This window comes from Diceros bicornis, chromosome 9 (assembly GCF_020826845.1).
Source record: "Diceros bicornis minor isolate mBicDic1 chromosome 9, mDicBic1.mat.cur, whole genome shotgun sequence".
In the NCBI taxonomy this organism is placed as follows: Eukaryota; Metazoa; Chordata; class Mammalia; order Perissodactyla; family Rhinocerotidae; genus Diceros; species Diceros bicornis.
Genome location: NC_080748.1, coordinates 30,569,751 through 30,588,911, shown reverse-complemented (window position 1 = coordinate 30,588,911; position 19,161 = coordinate 30,569,751). Strand labels below are relative to the sequence as shown.

Genomic DNA, 19,161 nt, shown 5'->3' with positions numbered 1-19,161 from the left:
CCTGGATATTCATTCATTCAGCAAATAATTATTGATTTATTTATTTTTTGTGAGGAAGATTAGCCCTGAGCTAACATCCTTTGCCAATCCTCCTCTTTTTGCTGAGGAAGATTGGCCCTGCACTAACATCTGTGCCCGTATTCCCCTACTTTATATGGGATGCCGCCACAGAATGGCTTGATAAGCAATGCATTGGTCCGCACTCGGGATCCGAACCCGCGAACCCCAGGCTGCTGAAGCGGAGTGCATGAACTTAACCCCTATGCCATTGGGCCAGCCCCCATTCAGCAAATATTTATTAAGAACCCACTATGTACCAGTGGTAAACTATGTATCTCACTATGTATCAGTGTGCAAAACAGAAAAAAATGCCTATTTTATGGAGCTTTTACTTTAGTAGGGTGGGGTGAGACCATACGTACATGCTTTCATACATACATCTGTACATGTCTGCCCTGTGGTGATAAGAGCTATGAAGGAAAATAAAGAAGTGGATGGGACAGGGAGCCCTCAGTGGAGCACTGGTTTGAGAGGTTGCTATTTATGATAAGTTGGTCAGGGAAGGCATCTCTAGTTGGATGACTATGAGCAGACAGCTGACTATAAACAGACTGCTGAATGCAGTGAGAAGATAATTCACGGGAATAGATGGGGGAAAAGCTTTCCAGGCAGAAGGAAATGTAAAAGCACTAGTTATCTGAACACACTAAGTGGAACGATTAGAGACTGTGACAGACACATTTCTGCTACATAATTTAGTGTACCACCGGTTCTGCAGAGAAGAGAACATGTTTAATGACAAGAAGAAAGAACACCTACTTTTGTCTACTACTAATATATAGACATTTACAAATATTAACTCTTTAAGAAGAGGTCAGTCTTGAAACCAGTACTGTCAATTCCAAGATTCTTTAGCCGTGAACCTTTTCATTCTTATATAGTACATGCCATAGCCTAAGGCATTGGCAGCAACGCCTCTCTTCACTACAAGCTGTTTCATTCAGTTGATCACTACTGATTCTAAGATCCTTAAGAAACAAATGTTCCAACCTCCCTGGAGCATTAAAGATACTGGGGACACCAGGCTTATCTTAGACAATTTGGGCTACTGTGACAAAATACCATAGACTGATTGGCTTAAACAACAAATGTTTATTTCTCACAGTTTTGGTGGTTAGGATGTCCAAGATTGAGGCATCAGCTGATCTGGTTCCTGGTGAGAGGTCTCTTGTTCACAGCTACTTTCTTACTGTATCCTCACGTGGCAGAGAGAGAGAGAGCTCTGTTCCTCTCCTCTTCTTAGAAGGCCACTAATCCCATCATGAGGGCTCCACCCTTAAGATCTTATCTAACCCTAATTACTTCCCAAAGGCTTCACCTCTAAAAACCATGACATTGGGAATTAGGGCTCCAACATATGAATTTTGGGAGAAATTGGCATCTTTAAGCAAGAAGTTTTAGATAGATGTTAGATTAATAGAAAGATAACAGAGAAATAGAAGTAGAGACATGAAAAAAAACAGATAAAAGAGATAATCAAATATAAAATATATTTAATTACTTATATTTCAGCATGTGGTGGACAATAAATGTTTGCTTGTTATTAATTGAAATGATGCCTGTCACACATATAAAACTATACTTATACATAAATACTTAGTAGTATTTCTATTTTGTTTTTAACCTTTACATATTTAAGAAGTTATCATGGCAGACTAAAATAAATGAATGGAAGATGAGTATAGGCTTGTTAGCATATTGTGTCAAACACTGTCACTCAGATTATGTGCTCATTATTTTTTTTACTTTTGTATAAAATATTTTGTGCATTGTTAATAATTAACCTCTTATCACTTTCTTTTAGGGCTTTTTTATCCTGAATTGTCCAGACTTAACACCCTTGGCTTTCCAACTGGTATATCTTAACTTATCATTTAATGATATCAGTTGCTTTCCCACAGAAGTGAGTCCATTTTATTATTGTGTATATTACAATAATTTGTTATTATGAATAATAGTTGTAATTTAAAAATAGACGCTTATGATACCATGGAGTTACTGTAAAGTAAATATATTTTGGATTACATCCCAAAAGTCTTATTTTCAGAAGCACCAAAAATACAATACATCTTTCTTAGGAAGCCCCATGACATAATCTTCAAAGACTGTGTTATATAGTTAGGCTCTCAAATATGTTCTCATAATGATACAATGTACATAAAATGTTTTATTCTTCTAACTTTGAATAAAACCTAAGATAAACCTTATCCATGTGTTAATCAGGAGCTTTAGAAACAAAGTTTAGTGACCCAGTAATATGAAGATATAACAAGTTTTAATTATCACAGGATGAAATAGGATATTCTGCTTAATAAAACATATCAAGGATAATCAGATATGGGGTGGGCTAATTCAGCATCATTTTAAATAAATGAGTCATTATGAGTAATTAGGACTGATTATGTTTTCAATCGTTAGTCATTGCTTCATTGGTCACTGAATTATTGGTTGTTTTATGAATTGACTTCCAGAATATTGACTTTTAGTGAATTGATTTCTAGCAAATTGACTTGCTTTCTATTTCAAACATATATTTTCCATAATTTCTCTATAATATTGTTTTTATTTTCACTAGAAGAGTTATTTTTTCTTTTCTAATACATAATACCAGTTTTATTAATTTGACTAGGACAAATTGGCAAGAATTCCCAAGAAATATAGGGATCTTAGTTCTTCACATTAATAATTTTAACCTTTCTTTTAAATAGTCATAGATTAAGCTTGTGTACATGCCAGAGAATACTCTATCTACTAAAAAGGAATGTATAAATATAAGGAGGCTCTTCAGATGTAAATTATAAAGTGTTGATTTAAAAAGTGAAAGAAATCAATAAAACTTGCCATTAAAGTGCAGATCTGTATTATATAGCTATAAATAAAATGTTCCAATGAAGTTGGAAATATCCAGGTTTGGAAGGGCACAGGGTAGGCTAATGATGCCCAGTTATTAGCATAGTGTAAATGCAATGATTAGAAGATGAGAGGCTGGTGTAAGTGTGGTAATTGGAATTATTACAAGTTTTATAGACTATTCAAGATGGTGGACTCAGGCAGAGGACAGAGTCTACTAAAATAGTTTAGGATAGGAAAAGGTAGAAGCAGAAATGGTAAATAAAAAGCTTAAAATAACAAACCCTATAAATATATACTAGGTCTCATTTCTTTTTTCAACTTCTTTAAAAGATTAAATCATATACAGTAATAATTAATTAAAATAATGTATTGTTAGGTCTGTAACACATATGGATGTAATATGTATAACAATTATAGTACAAAAAAAGGAAGAGGGAATAGAACTACTTAGGTACAACATGTCCATATCTCACTGGAATTAAGTTAATGTAAATCTGAAGTAGATTCAGATAAGTTAAAATGTATGTTACAGCCACTAAAGCAATCACTAAGAAAATAACTCGAGTATATAGTGAAAAAAATCATTAAAGTAACTAAAATGTTTATACTAAAAAATATTCAGTTGATGCAAAAGAAGGTAGTAAGGGAGGAACAGAAAGGACATAAGACTTATAGAAAACTATAAGTAAAATGGTAATGTAAAACCAACCATGTCAATAATAACATTAAATGTGAATACATCAAACAATCCAATCAAAAGATACAGATTGTCAGACTGGATTAAAAAAACAAGCTCCAATGACATGCTACTACAGGAGATATGCTTAAGATCGAAAGATACAAAGAGATTAAAAGTATAAGTATGGGGAAAGATATTGCATGTCAAAGGCAACCAAAGGAAACTGAAGTGACTATACTAATATCAGACAAAATAGATTTTAAAACAAAACAATGTTACTAGAGATAAAGAGGGACATTTTGTCAATCTCTCAGGATGAAATAACAATTATAAACATATATGTACTTTCAATACAGCCCCAGAGTATATAAAGCAAAAATTGAAAGAATTGAAGGAAGAAATAGAAAATTCAACAATAATAGTTGGACACTTCAGTACCCCACTTTCAATAATGCATAGAACAACTAGGCAGAAGATCAACAGGGAAATAGAAAATTTGAACAATACCATAAACCAATTACACCTAACAGGCATCTTTGGTACCCTCCAACCAGAAGCAGCAGAATACATAATTCTCAAATTCATATGGAATATTTTCCAGGATAGACCATATGTTAGGCTACAAAACAAGTCTCAATAAATTTGAAAGAATTGAAAATCACAAAAAGTATATATTTTTGGCTACAATGGGATGTAATTAGAAATCAATAACTGAAAGAAATTTGGAAATGTATGGAAATTAAAGAACATGCTCTTAAATAACCAATGATTCATGAGGAAATCAAAAGGGAAATTAGAAAATACTTTGAGATGAATGAAAATGAAAACACAACATACCAAAATTTATAGGACACACCTACAACAGTGTTCAGGGGGAAATTTATAGTTGTAAATGCCTGAATTAAAAAAGAAAAAATCAATAACTTAACCTTCCATCTTAAGCCACTAGAAAAAGAGAGCAAATCAACCTAAACAAAGAATAAGGAAGGAGATAATAAAAATTAGCACAGAAATTAGTGAAATAGAGAATAGAAAAAAACAGAGAAAAATCAACAAAACCTAGAGTTGTTACTTTGAAAAAATAACATTGACTAACCTTACATAGACTGACCAAAAAAAAAAGAAGACTCAATAACTAAAATTAGGAATGAAGGAGGGGACATCACTACCAACCTTACAGAAATAAAAAATATTTTCAAAGAATACTACAAATAACGGTGTACCAACTAACTAGATAACTTAGACGAAATGGGCATATACCTAAAAAGACACAAGAATGGACTCAAGAAGAAATACAAAGTCTGAATGGCTCTATAAAAAGGAAAGAGTTTCAATAGTAATTTAAAAACTTTTCACAAAGAAAAGTCTAGGACCAGATAGCTTCATTGGTGAATTCTACCCGTCTTAAGAAGAATTAACATCAATCCTTTACAAACTCTTCCAAAAAATAGAATAGAAAGGAACACTTCCCAATTCAAACTATTAAACTAGTATTACACTGATACCAAAACTAGACAAAGATATGGAAAGAAAAGCAAACTACAGAACAATATCTCTTATGAATATAGATGCAAAAATCTCAACAAAATGCTAACAAACCAAATATATAAAGAGTATTTTACAACATGACTAAGTGAGATTTATCCCAAGAATGCAAGGTTGGTTAAATACACAAAAATCAATCAATGTAATACACCACATTAATGTAGTGAAGGGGGAAAAGTACACAATTATCTCAATAGACAGAAAAAAGACATTTTACAAAATCTGACATCCTGTCCTGACAAAAACACACAATACCTGAAAGTTTTCCTCTAAGATCAGGAACAAGGTGAAGATGTCTACTTTTGAACCTTTTATTCAACATTTTACTGGAATTTCTAGCTATGGCAATTAGGCAAGAGAAAGAAATAAAAGGCATATAGATTTGAAAGGAAGGAGTTAAACTATCTCTAGTTGTAGATGACATGGTCTTGTACATAGAAATCATGAAGGAATTCACTAAAAAACTATTAGAACTAATGAATGAGTTTAGCAATGTTGTAATGTACGAGATCAATATACAAAAATCAATTGTATTTCTACGCACTAGTGACAAAGAATCCTGACAATAAAATTAAGAAAAAATTCTATTTACATGAAAAAGAATAAAATATTTAGGACTAGGTTTAACAAAAGTACTAAACTTATACTGTGAAAACTATAGAACACTGTTAAAAGAATTAAGAGACTTACTTAGATGGCAAGACATCCCATGTTCATGGATCTGAAGACTTAATATTTTTAGGATGGCAATTACTCTCAAATTGAGAGAGTAATTTCAGATTCATTGCAATCTCTATGAAAATACAACTTGCCTTTTTTGTGGAATTTGACATGCTGATCCTAAAGTTCACATGGAAATGCAAGGGACTCGCATTTCCAAGCCAAAAGCATTTTCCAGCCAAAACAATCTTCAAAAAGGAAAAACAAACTTGGAGGACTTATACTTCTTGATTGCAAGAATGAGCGTTCCCTACTCCACCAATTTTAGATCTTTATGATGAAAAGGTTTAATTTAATGTAAAAGGGAGCTAATGTAAGACCTTATTAAGATTTACCAGAGAGCAACAAATATATTAATCAAGCAAAGATCATAGATTTAAATAGTGTATTCTATTTTTAAATTTCATATGAAAAATCAGTGTATGCAAAATTACTATGACATTAGAGTAAAACAATCCGGCTATGATACCTGACACCCCACTGATTAGTAAGGTTAATTCAACTTATTTTCCTGGTTCTTCAGATATCTCCTTCCTCCCTCATTCTTTGCATAATTGCCTCTTATGAAACCATCAGCTTGAAGAAACATATTGACTTTCCCATTTAGAAAAGAACCATTCACGAGTCAAGAGTATATGAGTACAGTAGTTGCACTGTCTTACCATATAATACGTATTAATGCTGGCCAGTTGTTTTGAAGGCTTTCCAAAGGTATTTATTGAGATATGTGATACAGCCAATTAATGTTACTATACTGATGCTACTACATTAGTTCAAACGGTTTATAAAACATAACAAACAGGGATTTGCATACTTTATTATTCTACTCATTTTGTTTCTCTTTTCTGTGCCTCAGATACTTTGTCTTCAAAATTTACAAATACTGAACCTGAGAAGTAATCCTATCAAAGAAATTCCTTCCGAAATTCAACAACTTAAGTTCCTTAGAGTTTTCAACGTTGCCTTTAACTTGATTACTACTCTTCCTCCTGGGTAAGTTTGATAGTCTGAGATTATAAACACAGAAAATAAAGAGCTTATAATTTAGAAAAGGATCAATTTCCTTTTTGAAAGAAGCTAGCAACTTTTTAGCCATTTAATAATTCTTATTCTGTTTCAATTAGCTGATTTTCTTCTTATTATTGTGTTAAAAATAATCCTACCAGCTATCTAGATGGCAAATAATATGGGGCTAGTGAATACACATCTAGAGATCCAACGAACACAAATCATATAAAGAAGCTCAGGTGAGAACCTTGCACTTCTCCCTTAACAGCCTTTGTGGATAAGGACAGAACACTGAACTTGTAATTAGGAAATCTAGACTTTTAACTTCCAAGTTGATAATTATCTATTTGATCTGAAGAAAGTCATTTCACCATTCTCAGCCTCAATTTCCTAATCTAAAACTAAGAAATTATCCTGTATGGTACCTAAGATCCTTTAAACTCTAATAGGAAAGTTGATTTTGGGTATAAAAGAGATGGATTTTTTCCTCTATATGGACTGGTAATTATTTAACTCCTAATGAAAGTTTTAAACAAAAACCTTAACCGAATGCCAAAACAAGATACCCCTTCCAGATAGAGCTTAACAAATCGAATGTAGGTTAAGGGCAAAGGGACAGGGACTTGTAAATAGTTGAACAACATTTTGCAATGGAAGATTCTTATAGTAATTAATGAAGTACATCAAAATTCACTTATAAAGTTAGTTCACCTAGCATTGTTTGGAAATAACAGTGCAACAAATTCTACATTCATACACTCTAAAACTATTCAATCATTTAAAAGAATTAAAAAGTATGCAAAAAATTATACCATTTCTGTATAAAAATACACATATACACATCACACGTTACACACAATATATATAAAAAGAAACACTAAGGAAGTAAGAATACTGCATTATGGGTATTTTATTTCTTTTTGACTCATCTATGTTTTTCCACAGTAACATGAATTGTATTTTCTCTCCCTTGATACTAGAATTAGCCATTTCTCTAAGGAAACCCTGTTTCCTTTTTATTGGAGGATAGTATTTAAAAACCAAGCAATGAGTGCATCTCGTTGCTGTTGAGATGATATTGCTTCTAGACGCTCTCAGTGGACAGAGCTAAGTAATATATGTATGTATACTAATCTGTGTGTACACACATATCTATAATTGTTTCTGTGTGTATATAAATATACACACACACCCCTACATATATATATATATACACACACACACACACACACGCACAACTACATACATGTATGTATATATATATGCATCTAAACGTGAATTCATACTGGATAATCTATAATTATAATTATGTACTTTAAATAACCACAACTGTCATTTAAACAAAATGTAAAAATTCCTATAGCAGCTAAAATTTGATCATAATTAAAGGGTCAACATTGTTCATTGTTTAGAGATTAGGCAAATTAGTTTGAACTATTGGTTATAATCAAAAAATTTTAAGGAGCTATTTCTCAAAAATATCAGTTTCTAAAATAAGGCAATATATTTTTTATTAAATAACATAGGACATGTATGCAAATCAAAGGAAGATTGACAGCATATTAAAGCCAAGAATGAAAAGCACAATGGGAAATATGGGAATAGTAATAATATAATTATTATAGTAATTAATAGGGGGATTAACTTTATTGACCTCAGAGAAGATTTAGAGCAAGCTCTGACATATGTGAAAATGTTAATTTGCGGAGCTTTTAGATGAAAACTCACATAGAGGACACTTATATAGTGAGAAATGAGAGTGTTGAATTCTTTGTGTTTAAAGATTGTTGTCAGAACTCTAGCTTGCTGAGCAAAGAAGACCTGACATAGAGTGGCAGGACTTAGGGAGCAGTAACTGGATGAAATTGAGTGAAATGCAGTGAACCAAACAATTATATCATTGGCTGTTATTACCGTTACCAGCAATTGCACTGATGCACTTTGAATATTATATTTTCATTTTTGTCATTAATTCAGTAGATGTTTATGAAGTATCTACTGGGTGCTCCTAGGAGCTCACCACCTAGGGGGAAGGCAGACAATTGAATACAATTGATTAAAGTAAACTAATGAAGATGCACATTGTAAAATTCCAGGCAGTTGCATGTAACCCAATCTGAAGAGTCAGAATGACTCCCTGGAAGAGATGATATTTGATCCAAGTGTGAATGAGTATGAATTAGCCAGGTTAAAGGTGAGAGAGAGCAAGGGATGGTTGGCATGATGATGGGGTGGATATTTCTTCAAATAAAAGTGGCCAGCCCAATGGCGTAATTGTTAAGTTCGTGCACTTGGCTTCGGCGGCCAGGGGTTTGCAGGTTCGGATCCCAGGCACAGACTGATGCACTGCTTGTCAGGCCATGCTGTGGCAGCATCCCATATAAAATAGAAGAAGATGGGCATGGATGTTAGTCCAGGGCCAATCTTCCTCAGCAAAAAGAGGAGGATTGGCAAGGGATGTTACCTCAGGGCTAATCTTCCTCACAAAAAAAAAAAAACAAATAAAAAAAAGTGACAGTACGTATGCAAAGAAGAGAGATGTGAAGAAACTTATATAATGTGTTATGGGAATTACAAGCAGTTTGCTGTTTTTGAAGCTTAGAAAGCAAGGTGGCGTGGTGAGAAATGAGCCTGGTGCAGTAAACAGGAACCAAATTATCTGGGGGCCTTGTAAGCTAAGGCAAAGAGTTTGTGCTTTATGCTGTATGCAATGAGGAGCCATTGAAGGGTTTTCCATAGAGGAGTGGTGGAGTCTGACTTACATTTTAGCTCATGCTGGTGGCAGTGCGAAGGATGGATGTAAGGGGATAAAACAGAATACAAGGTGACCAGCTGGGAGGCCATCACAGTAGTCCAGGCAAGAGATGAAAAGAACTTGGATCAGAGCAACGATAGCACAGAGAGGAAGGAGCAAATTGTTAAGAAACTGAAGTAAAATCTGCAAGATCTGATATTGATTAGACATTGAAGGTGTAGGGAATAGAGAAGTTAAGGTAAAAAGAAGTCAAGGTGACTCCAGATGTCTAGCTAGAGTAGAATAATTCAATCATGTAAAATATATTTATTGAGTATTTATGAAATACCAGGTTCTGTGCTAAGACTTGGGTTTAAATTGGGAAGTGAAAGTGTCATGATCCATTCCCTTAGGAGGTTTAGAATCCAGGGAAAGATACAGGAATATTAACAAAAGTCACAATAAATATATAAATATAACACATTCTAAGGGCTATGAAGAGAACAATGAGAAAGATGTCAGGAGGGACATGAATTAACTTGAGTCACTAAGAAAAGCTTATCTGAGGAAATGGCATTTAAGCAGAAACTTACAAGTCCAGGCTAAGAATGGTGAAAATAATATTTTGTACGGTGGGAATAACATATGTGAAGCAAGTAAGAGCTTGGACTCTTCAAAGGCTGACAAAAAGCCAGTGTGGTTTAGGATATAATGAGATGAGAGTATGGTCCCAGGTGAGATTCAAGAATTTAAGAGGGGCTACATTCTATGAAGTCTTGCAGGTCATGTGAAGAAATTTATATTTGATTTTAAGTTCATTGAGAAGCCATTGGTAGGTTTTAAGCAGGAGAGTGACAAGACTAAAGTTGAGAAGGTTTGAAGGAAGGAAAATAATGAGTTCAGTTTCAAGTTAATAAGTTGGTTCTGAATTATGTTGCCTATCACAAAGTTGGATAGTTTTGCTGAGCAAAGAAGACATGACATAGAGTGGCAGGACTTAGGGAGCAGTAACTGGATGAAATTGAGTGAAATTCAGTGAACCAAATAATTATATAATTGGCTGTTATTACCATTACCATTTTTTGTGCTGGAGATAAAAGATTTGAGTTATCAATATATAATAATTGAAACCAAAGAGAATGTGTAGAGCAATCTTCTGAGGAGATATTCCTGGAGAAATACCAGTGTTTCAGGTATGGACAGAGGAGAAGGAATTATAAAGGCTGATAAAAAATGCTCAAATTGTATAAATTGAAGCAGATGTATCATGGAAGCCAAGCAAGTGAATTATTTCAAAAAAGGATTACCAACAGTGCTGAATACAATAGAGAGACTCGGTAAGATTAAAGATTAGAACAGTTTCAGTGGAATGATGAGAATAAAGGCCAGTCTGAGGTAGGTTGAAATGGAAGGAGGAGAGAAATTGGTAATGGAGAGTGAAGACCACTCTTTGGAGAAACTTGGATGCAATATGGAAGAGAGAGATTAGATAAAAGCTCAAAGGAATGTGGGATCTTAGAAACGCTTTTTGTTGTTTGTTTTTTAAAGACTTAGGCATATTCACAGAATGATGGAAAGGAACTAGTAGGGGATAGAATGAAGATATGAAAGGATGACTGATGGTGCAAAATTTCACAAAAGGTGAGAGAGAAAGGGGTCATGGGCACAGATGGAGATGTTGGTATTGAACAGGAGGATTAACCCTCATCTCCTAAAACTGGAGGTAGATAGTAAGAATGAGTATGGAAAATATACAGTTATATGGGTAAAAATATAGGAAATTTCCTTGGTCAACAAAGATTTACTTAGCCTCTACTATGTATCAGTTGAAGACTACTCTGAAATGACTTAAGATTATCTTTGAGAGCAGAAAGAGTGAAGACCGAGAAGAAGACAGTTGTGATAATTTGGTATTAATTTTGAGAGGAATGCAAAAGAGAACAAAGCATGCAAAAAATGAAACTTAGACATGATGTGGGCTTTGCTGAGACTGGAAACCAGGAATTTATAGTAACACTAATCTACATTACTGTGTGATTTTTTTCAGTAGCTCTCAGTCACTCACGTGTAAGAGGGAGAAGGTAGATTTTAGCCTCAATAAAAAGACTTCTATGAGAATGTCTTTAGCAGCTTTATTCATAATAGCCTGAAACAGGAAACAATTCAAATGTTCATCAACAGGACAATGGAAAAACTAATTATTTTACTTGCAATAGCCAAAAGGTGGTAACAATCCAAATGTACATTAGCAGATTAATGGGTAAACAAAATGTGACACATACATACAATAGAATATTATTCATCCTTTAAAAGGAATTAAATTCTGGTATATGCTACAACAAAGATGATTCTTGAAAATATTATGCTAAGCAGAGTAAGGCAGACACAAAAGGACAAATATCTTATGATTACACTTATACAAAGTACTTAGAATAGGCAAATTCATAGAGACAGAAAGTGGAATAGAGGTTACTAGGGGTTTGGGTAGGGAAGAGAGGGAGGAATGGAGAGTTATTGTTGAATGGGTGTAGAATTTCTGTTTGGGATGATGGAAAATTTCTAGAAATAGATAGTGGTGATGGTTGCACAATGCTACTAAATGGTACACTTAGAAAAGATTAAAATAGCAGATTTTATGTTATATATATTTTACCACAATAAAAAAAAGTACTTATTAGTACCTTGGATTTTTTCCCCTTGCCTCCTATTCTTTCTTCTTTCTAAAAAATTTTTGAGGTATAATTTACATACAATATAATGCACAGATCTTAGGTATTTGATTCAAAGAGTTTAATACATGTATACACCACTGTAACCATCATCCAAAACAAAACATTGGGCATTTCTATTACTCCAGAAAGTTCCCTCATGGACATTTCCAGTCAATCTCCACACTTCTAACATCATAGATTTGTTGTGCCTGTTCTAGAAAATCATATAAATTGATTCATACAACAAACATTTTTTGTACTTGTCTGACCTCTTTCACTCAACATAATATTTTTAAGATTCACCCATGTTGTTGTATGTATCAGTATTCCATTCCTTTTTTATAATGATTAGTATCCCATGGCCTCACCCATTTCAGCAAAAGCCAAAAATAGAGATGGGGATATCTAGGAAAGATCTATAGACAAGCCTTACGTGTCATGGAATGAATTCCCACTACACGGGTGGGAGACCCACAAGGTTCTTGAAAGTTTTATACCAGCAGAAACACTTCCAGCTTTGATCAAAGGGGCAAAAAGAGTATGAAATGAAAAAAGACTGTCAGACTCCATAAATTCTACAAGCAGGAAAGAAGCTGATAAAACTATTCACCTGCAAATGTGTGCTAACTTTCAAGAAAAAGGAAGGATGACTCAAAGAGTGGAGACAGGAGCCCAGGAAGACAGAGGCAACCAGCCAGTGAATATGTTATATTACATGGCAAAATGAATTAAGACTGGAGAGGAAATTAAAGTTTCTAATAAACTCGCCTTAAAATAGGAAGACTATCCTAGATTATCTGGGTGATCCTACTCTAATCACATGAGGTCTTAAAAATGGAAGAGGGAGGCAGGAGCATGGGTCAGAGAGAGGCAAAATGAAGACTTAACTTGCTGGGCTGGCCCCATGGCTTAGCGGTTAAGCGCGTGCGCTCCGCTACTGGCAGCCCGGGTTCGGATCCCGGGCGCGCACCGATGCACCGCTTCTCCGGCCATGCTGAGGCCACTTCCCACATACAGCAACTAGAAGGATGTGCAACTATGACATACAACTGTCTACTGGGGCTTTGGGGGAAAAAAAAGGAGGAGGATAGGCAATGATGTTAGCTCAGAGCCGGTCTTCCTCAGCAAAAAAAAAAAGAGGAGGATTGGCATGGATGTTAGCTCAGGGCTGATCTTCCTCACAAAACAAAAACAAAAACAAAAGACTTAACTTACTGTTGCTGGTTTTGAAAATGGAGGGAGGGGGCCATGAGTCAAGGAATGCGACAGTTTGTAGAACCTGGGAACAGCCTTCAGCTTATAGCCAGCAAGAAAACTGAGACATCAGCTCCACAGCCAAAAGGAACTAAATTCCGCTAATAACCTGAATGAGCAAAGAAACAGATTCTCCCTAGAGCCTCCAGATAGGAATGCAGCCCTGATGATGCCTTAAGTTTAGTATGGGGAGACCCATGCCAGACTCTGACCTATAAGATAATAAATGCATCATTTTAAGCCACTAAATTTGTGTTGCAATTTGTTATGGCAGCAATAGAAAACTAATACAAAACCAGTCAAAAAGTTTTACTGTTGAGGAGATTACATTCTCATAGTGGGAGACAGTCAATAAACTACACACACATATATAAAATAAGTTAGCAGTATAAATTTAGCAGTTCAAATAAACTTTAGCAGTATTTTCTTTTTTTTTTTTTATAGAAAGGCAATTGATTTTTTTAAAAAATTTTATTTATTTATATTTTCCCCCAAAGCCCCAGCAGATAGTTGTATGTCGTAGTTGCACATCCTTCTAGTTGCTGTATGTGGGACGCGGCCTCAGCATGGCCGGAGAAGCGGTGCCTTAGTGAGTACCCGAGATCCGAACCCGGGCCGCCAGCAGCGGAGGGCGCACACTTAACTGCTAAGCCACGGGGCCGGCCCTAGCAGTATTTTCTTAAATAAAATAGTTGGTTACCTAATTTGTTTGAAATCATAGTGTTAGGATTTAAATTAAGATAGATACTTTTTCTCGATTTATTCAATATAGAAAAAATGGTTGTTTATTTTATTGGCTAAGCATTGTATTTAAAAAGGTTTTTTCCTATTTTTGTCATTATTAGTCCAAATTTTTCTTACCGTTCCTATGTTTTTTCAAAATATATGTTTATTCCAAGATATATTATTTTGGTGACTTCTCAAAATTATTCTAAAAATATGATGGAGGTCTTTTGCTATTTGCATTCCTAACTAGATCTTTCTAGTTTCATGAGACTCACAGTGACATAGTAGAAAAAGCAAGGTAGTTTCTGAGCCAAGCTCTGCATCTTAGATGCTACAAACTTTGGCAAGCTACTGACCCACTCTTGACTGCAGTTTCTACCTGAAAGATGAGAAAAATTGCACCTGTTTTCAAGGATGTCATAAAAATCAGACAAAATCTAGTAAATTCTTTTAAAAATTCTTTTAATTATTTCAACAGATTTTCCCCCTTGACCTAAATTTCTAAAACAAAATAAAATATCCAATATTTTTTAAATTATGTAACAGTTGATTGTGAATGTAGGCCAAATTAGAAGTAAATAAGGAAAAAAAAGTCTATTTGGTTAAAGCACGAATTCACTGAGGCCTAAATTTTTGTTCCTAATATTTTGCTTTGACTGGCTTAGAGCATAAAGTATGAAGCACCATGGAGATAGGAAAGCCCAGGGTTTGGAGGCAGAAAGAACTGGGTTCTCATCCTAGGTATGCCCCTTATAGTTACAGTTATGCCCCTTATTATACCTATATGAAGGTATAATCAATTCTCCCGTGTTATGTTTGGAGTTTTGTAACCAGGAAAAGCTCTTTGATTTGTCTTTTTAATTCTCTTGTAAAATAAAGACAATGAATCATTTCAAAAATCTAAAAGGTTTCTTCTTTTTCCCAAAGCTTTGGGATAGAAAAGACAAGAAAAGGAAAGGAAAGAAAAAAAGAAGAAGAAAGAAAAGGAAAGATGCACATTCTGATGATGTCATTACCTTTCAGTTGAACACAGAAAAGCATATATTTCATGAACAAATACTATTTACTGCCAAAACAATTTTTTAGACTCAAACCTGAGGTTATGCAAACATAACTGTCACTAAGGTAAAAAACTTTTTCTCAGTGGATAGCAGGAGAAAATGACATGAGAATTGCTACTTTTAACTAACAGAATCAAGTTTTCACTTTACTTATTTGATTCAATTTGATTTAATTAGCAAGTATGTTCTTTGGGAAAAAGAAGCTATTTAGAACAAAGAACCTAACAACATACTTGAGAACCCTGTAGTAAGAGCTGATTGTGGAAATGCACACATTTATTTCCCCATATTGTTATTGATTAAAGATAGGGATTAAATTATGTTGTATCCATATATCTGAAAGAAAGGGATAGCTATATTTAATTTCATATTGACTTGGGTAAGTTACTTAATCTCTTGTAGCTTCCAATTTTTTTGTGTGTGAGGAAGATCAGCCCTGAGCTAACATCCATGCCAATCCCCCTCTTTTTCTGAGGAGGGCTGGCCCTGAGCTATCATCTGTGCCTGTCTTCCTCCACTTTATGTGAGACATCGCCACAGCATGGCCTGACGAGCGGTGTGTCGGTGCGCGCCCAGGATCCGATCGCGGGCCGCCAGCAGCCGAGCGCACGCGCTTAACTGCTACCCCACGGGGCCGGCCCAGTAGCTTCGGATTTTTAATCTGTAAAGAATAGTAACAGTCTTGCAGTGGTCCAGTGAAAGATCGTTCTAAATTGCCATGAGCACATAGTAGGCCCTCGATAAATGATATTTGTATTCCGTGGTGGTGATTGGCAGTATTATATGCAGTTGTTAATGCTAGCCTAATTTTCCAAGCCATCAGTGGGGCTTTAGTTTAAGTCGCTCATTGCTCAATGATGTCCTGATAAATAAAGCAGTGAAATAAATGTAAAACATTCCACACATCTAAAAATTATGATAGATTTGGTGCTAGTGGGGTATAAAGTATCAAACCAAACTGATGTCTAAACAGATTTTCTCTCTAAAATCATATATATAGATGAGGTAAATTTCAACTCTAGAACCTATGAAGTTTCTTAATTAGCTTCTTCAAAGCTGTCTGCAAGCGCTATTAAACATCACGATCAACAGGAATATAACATCAGTGGTAAAAGCCTGGAACCAGCCTAGTTTGCCAGTACTGAAGTGATAAGGGAAGATAAAATGATTCTAGAAACTTCCTGAGGCCAATAAAATAAAATAACATAATTTTGAACTGAAAAATGGAACAGATGGTTTTAACATTTTCTTTACAGAGACGATAAGAAGTCTGAGAAGAACACTGAACTGAAAAGGCATTTCTTTTATTTTTCTGTTCATTCTCATTAATTTCTCAGAGCAAATGATTTTAAGGTAACTGGGATCACCATCGCTTTCATTCAATTGAGATTTACTAAGCACTTATCATGTAGGCACTGTGCAGAGCATTGGATATATAAAAATGTAAAATTGAATCCTTGGCCTCCAGAACCTCATAGTTTAGGAGACAATTATTACACAATGTGGTAAGTTCTATGGTAGAGGTAAGCAGAGAGGTACAGAAGAGGCAGCTTACCTGGACTGAAAGATTCCAGAAGAGTTCCTTGGAAGAGGTGATATCCGAGCCAAGGCTTAAAAAATGAAGACACTGATAGAAGAGTCAAGTTTAGGGGAATTGCATACGGTCGGTATTGGGAGATATGTGAGAACTGGCTAATTCAGGGAATTTTAGCAAATAAATGCTGGACCATCAATGAATATGGGGCGGGTGTGTGAGAGGTGAGCTGGACAAGTGGTCTGAGGCCACATCCTGAGCACTATTATATGCCACGCTAAGATAATAGGAAGTTAATGAAATATTGTGCTCATGATGCTTCAATTAATAATTATGCAAGTAAGTTGTCATCTTTTATTTATATGGGAAACAGAAAGGTATTTGAGAACAGTATACACAAAAAGGGGGACATGTACGAGGGATTTTGGTAAATGTCCCGCTTAGTTCTTCAATTTCAGTCTTTAAGAAGCAACTCCAACTCCCACCTCCCAGGAGACAGGGCTCTCCGTGTTACAGAATCTTTGTGTTCTTTGGTTCTTACTTTTAAGTTCTTAGCTTAATGGAAAGAAAGACCAAAGATATTTCACTAGGAAAATCTTAATGCAACTACACTAGGTTGAATAGTGTCCCTCAAAAATTCATGTCCATGCAGAACCTCGGAATGTGACCTTATTTGGATATAGGATCTTTGCAGATATAATTAGTTACGTTAATATGAGGTCATACTGGATTAGGGTGGGCTCTAAATCCAATAAATGGCACTCTGGCCATGTGAAGACAAAGGCACAGATTGGAGTTATGCTGACACAAGGGAAGGAACACCAAGGATTGCCAGAAACTACCAGAAGCTAGGAGAGAAGCAAAGAATAGTTTCTCCCTCAGAGCCTCCAGCCGACACCTTGATTTCGGACTTCTGGGCTCCTGAACTGTGAAAGAATAAATTTCTGTTGTTTTAAACTGCCCAGATTGTGTTAATTTTTTATGTCGCCCTTGGAAACTAATACAGCAATCAAGAAAAATTATATCTAAATGTTGTTAGGAATTTCTCAGGTGGCTTTTTCTAGACAGGGCTTTTTCTACTCCAAACATTCAAACCAGTCTGAAGGGATAGATGAATAATTTTTAGGAACTTTCATTGTAATTACACTATCTATAATGAAAAGAAGTCAATATAAATTTCAAGATCTTAGAAAAATACAGTTTCTCTGTACTTCTACCTATATTCAAGTATTTGATTCTTTATTTATACCCAGTAATGACAAACATATAATCATTTTTTCTTTTTATTTAAGGTTATTTTCCTTGTTCCATCTTGAGACATTTGATATTTCCTACAATAATATTGCTTTTATTCCAAATGAAATCCAGAAACTCAGGTATTTTGGAAGTAGTAAGTACACACAAATTCATAGGCCCCTTAAGGGTATATTTGATGATGATCATGATGGTGACGATTGAGTCCTTTCATTTGTTTAATAGCCGTAAAGCGTAATATGTAAAGCGTAAAGTTTACCAAAAGGTAATTTGAATGATTGGTGTATAGTATTTTTAATACATAACATTTTCAGTAATTATTTAAAGGACACTATTGATGCCCACTTAATAGAATGACAAACTACTTTTGTCCATTTTTCATGTATGCACCTGCAGTTATTATCAGTTTTATTTATTCTTTGTAAGGAAGTACATATATACAAAGTGCTAATAATACACAGTGTAATTTTAATACTAAGATCTAATTCTTTCTCACATTAATTTTTTTTTAAAGATTTTATTTATTTATTTATTTCCCCCCAAAGCGCCAGTAGATAGTTGTATGTCATAGCTGCACATCCTTCTAGTTGCTGTATGTGGGACATGGCCTCAGCATGGCCAGAGAAGCGGTGCGTCGGTGCACGCCCGGGATCCGAACCCAGGTCGCCAGCAGCGGAGCACGCTCACTTAACCGCTAAGCCACGGGGCCGGCCCCTCACATTAATTTTTAAAAAGTCTCTGAGGTTCATCTATGTCCTTCTAGGACAGTAACCATACTATTTTTATTACGACTTTAGGATAATTTTTAATAACTAGCAGGGAGATTATTTTTCAATAGTCTTTTAACTATTCTCTTTAAATCATGATCTTTAAGATAATTCGAAGCCCCTCCTCCCCCAAAAAACACAAACATCAAATTGAGATTTTGACTGGAATTGCACTGTTTACATGTAAATGTTGAAGAATTTACATTTCTGATGATGATAAATTTTTCTGTCCTGAAACAAAATGTATTTTCTCAT

At 34.8% G+C, this 19,161-nt stretch overlaps 1 protein-coding gene across 1 annotated transcript in view; it reads left to right on the top strand.

Moving 5' to 3' along the window:
- The window catches only part of LRRC63 (leucine rich repeat containing 63), a 68,018-nt gene that overhangs the window by 33,517 nt on the left and 15,340 nt on the right, over window positions 1–19,161 (top strand). Inside the window, exons 5-7 of the mRNA XM_058547723.1 lie at window positions 1,865–1,963; window positions 6,714–6,850; window positions 18,178–18,261. Coding sequence (XP_058403706.1) covers window positions 1,865–1,963; window positions 6,714–6,850; window positions 18,178–18,261 — 320 coding nt within the window. The remainder of the gene's footprint in view (window positions 1–1,864; window positions 1,964–6,713; window positions 6,851–18,177; window positions 18,262–19,161) is intronic.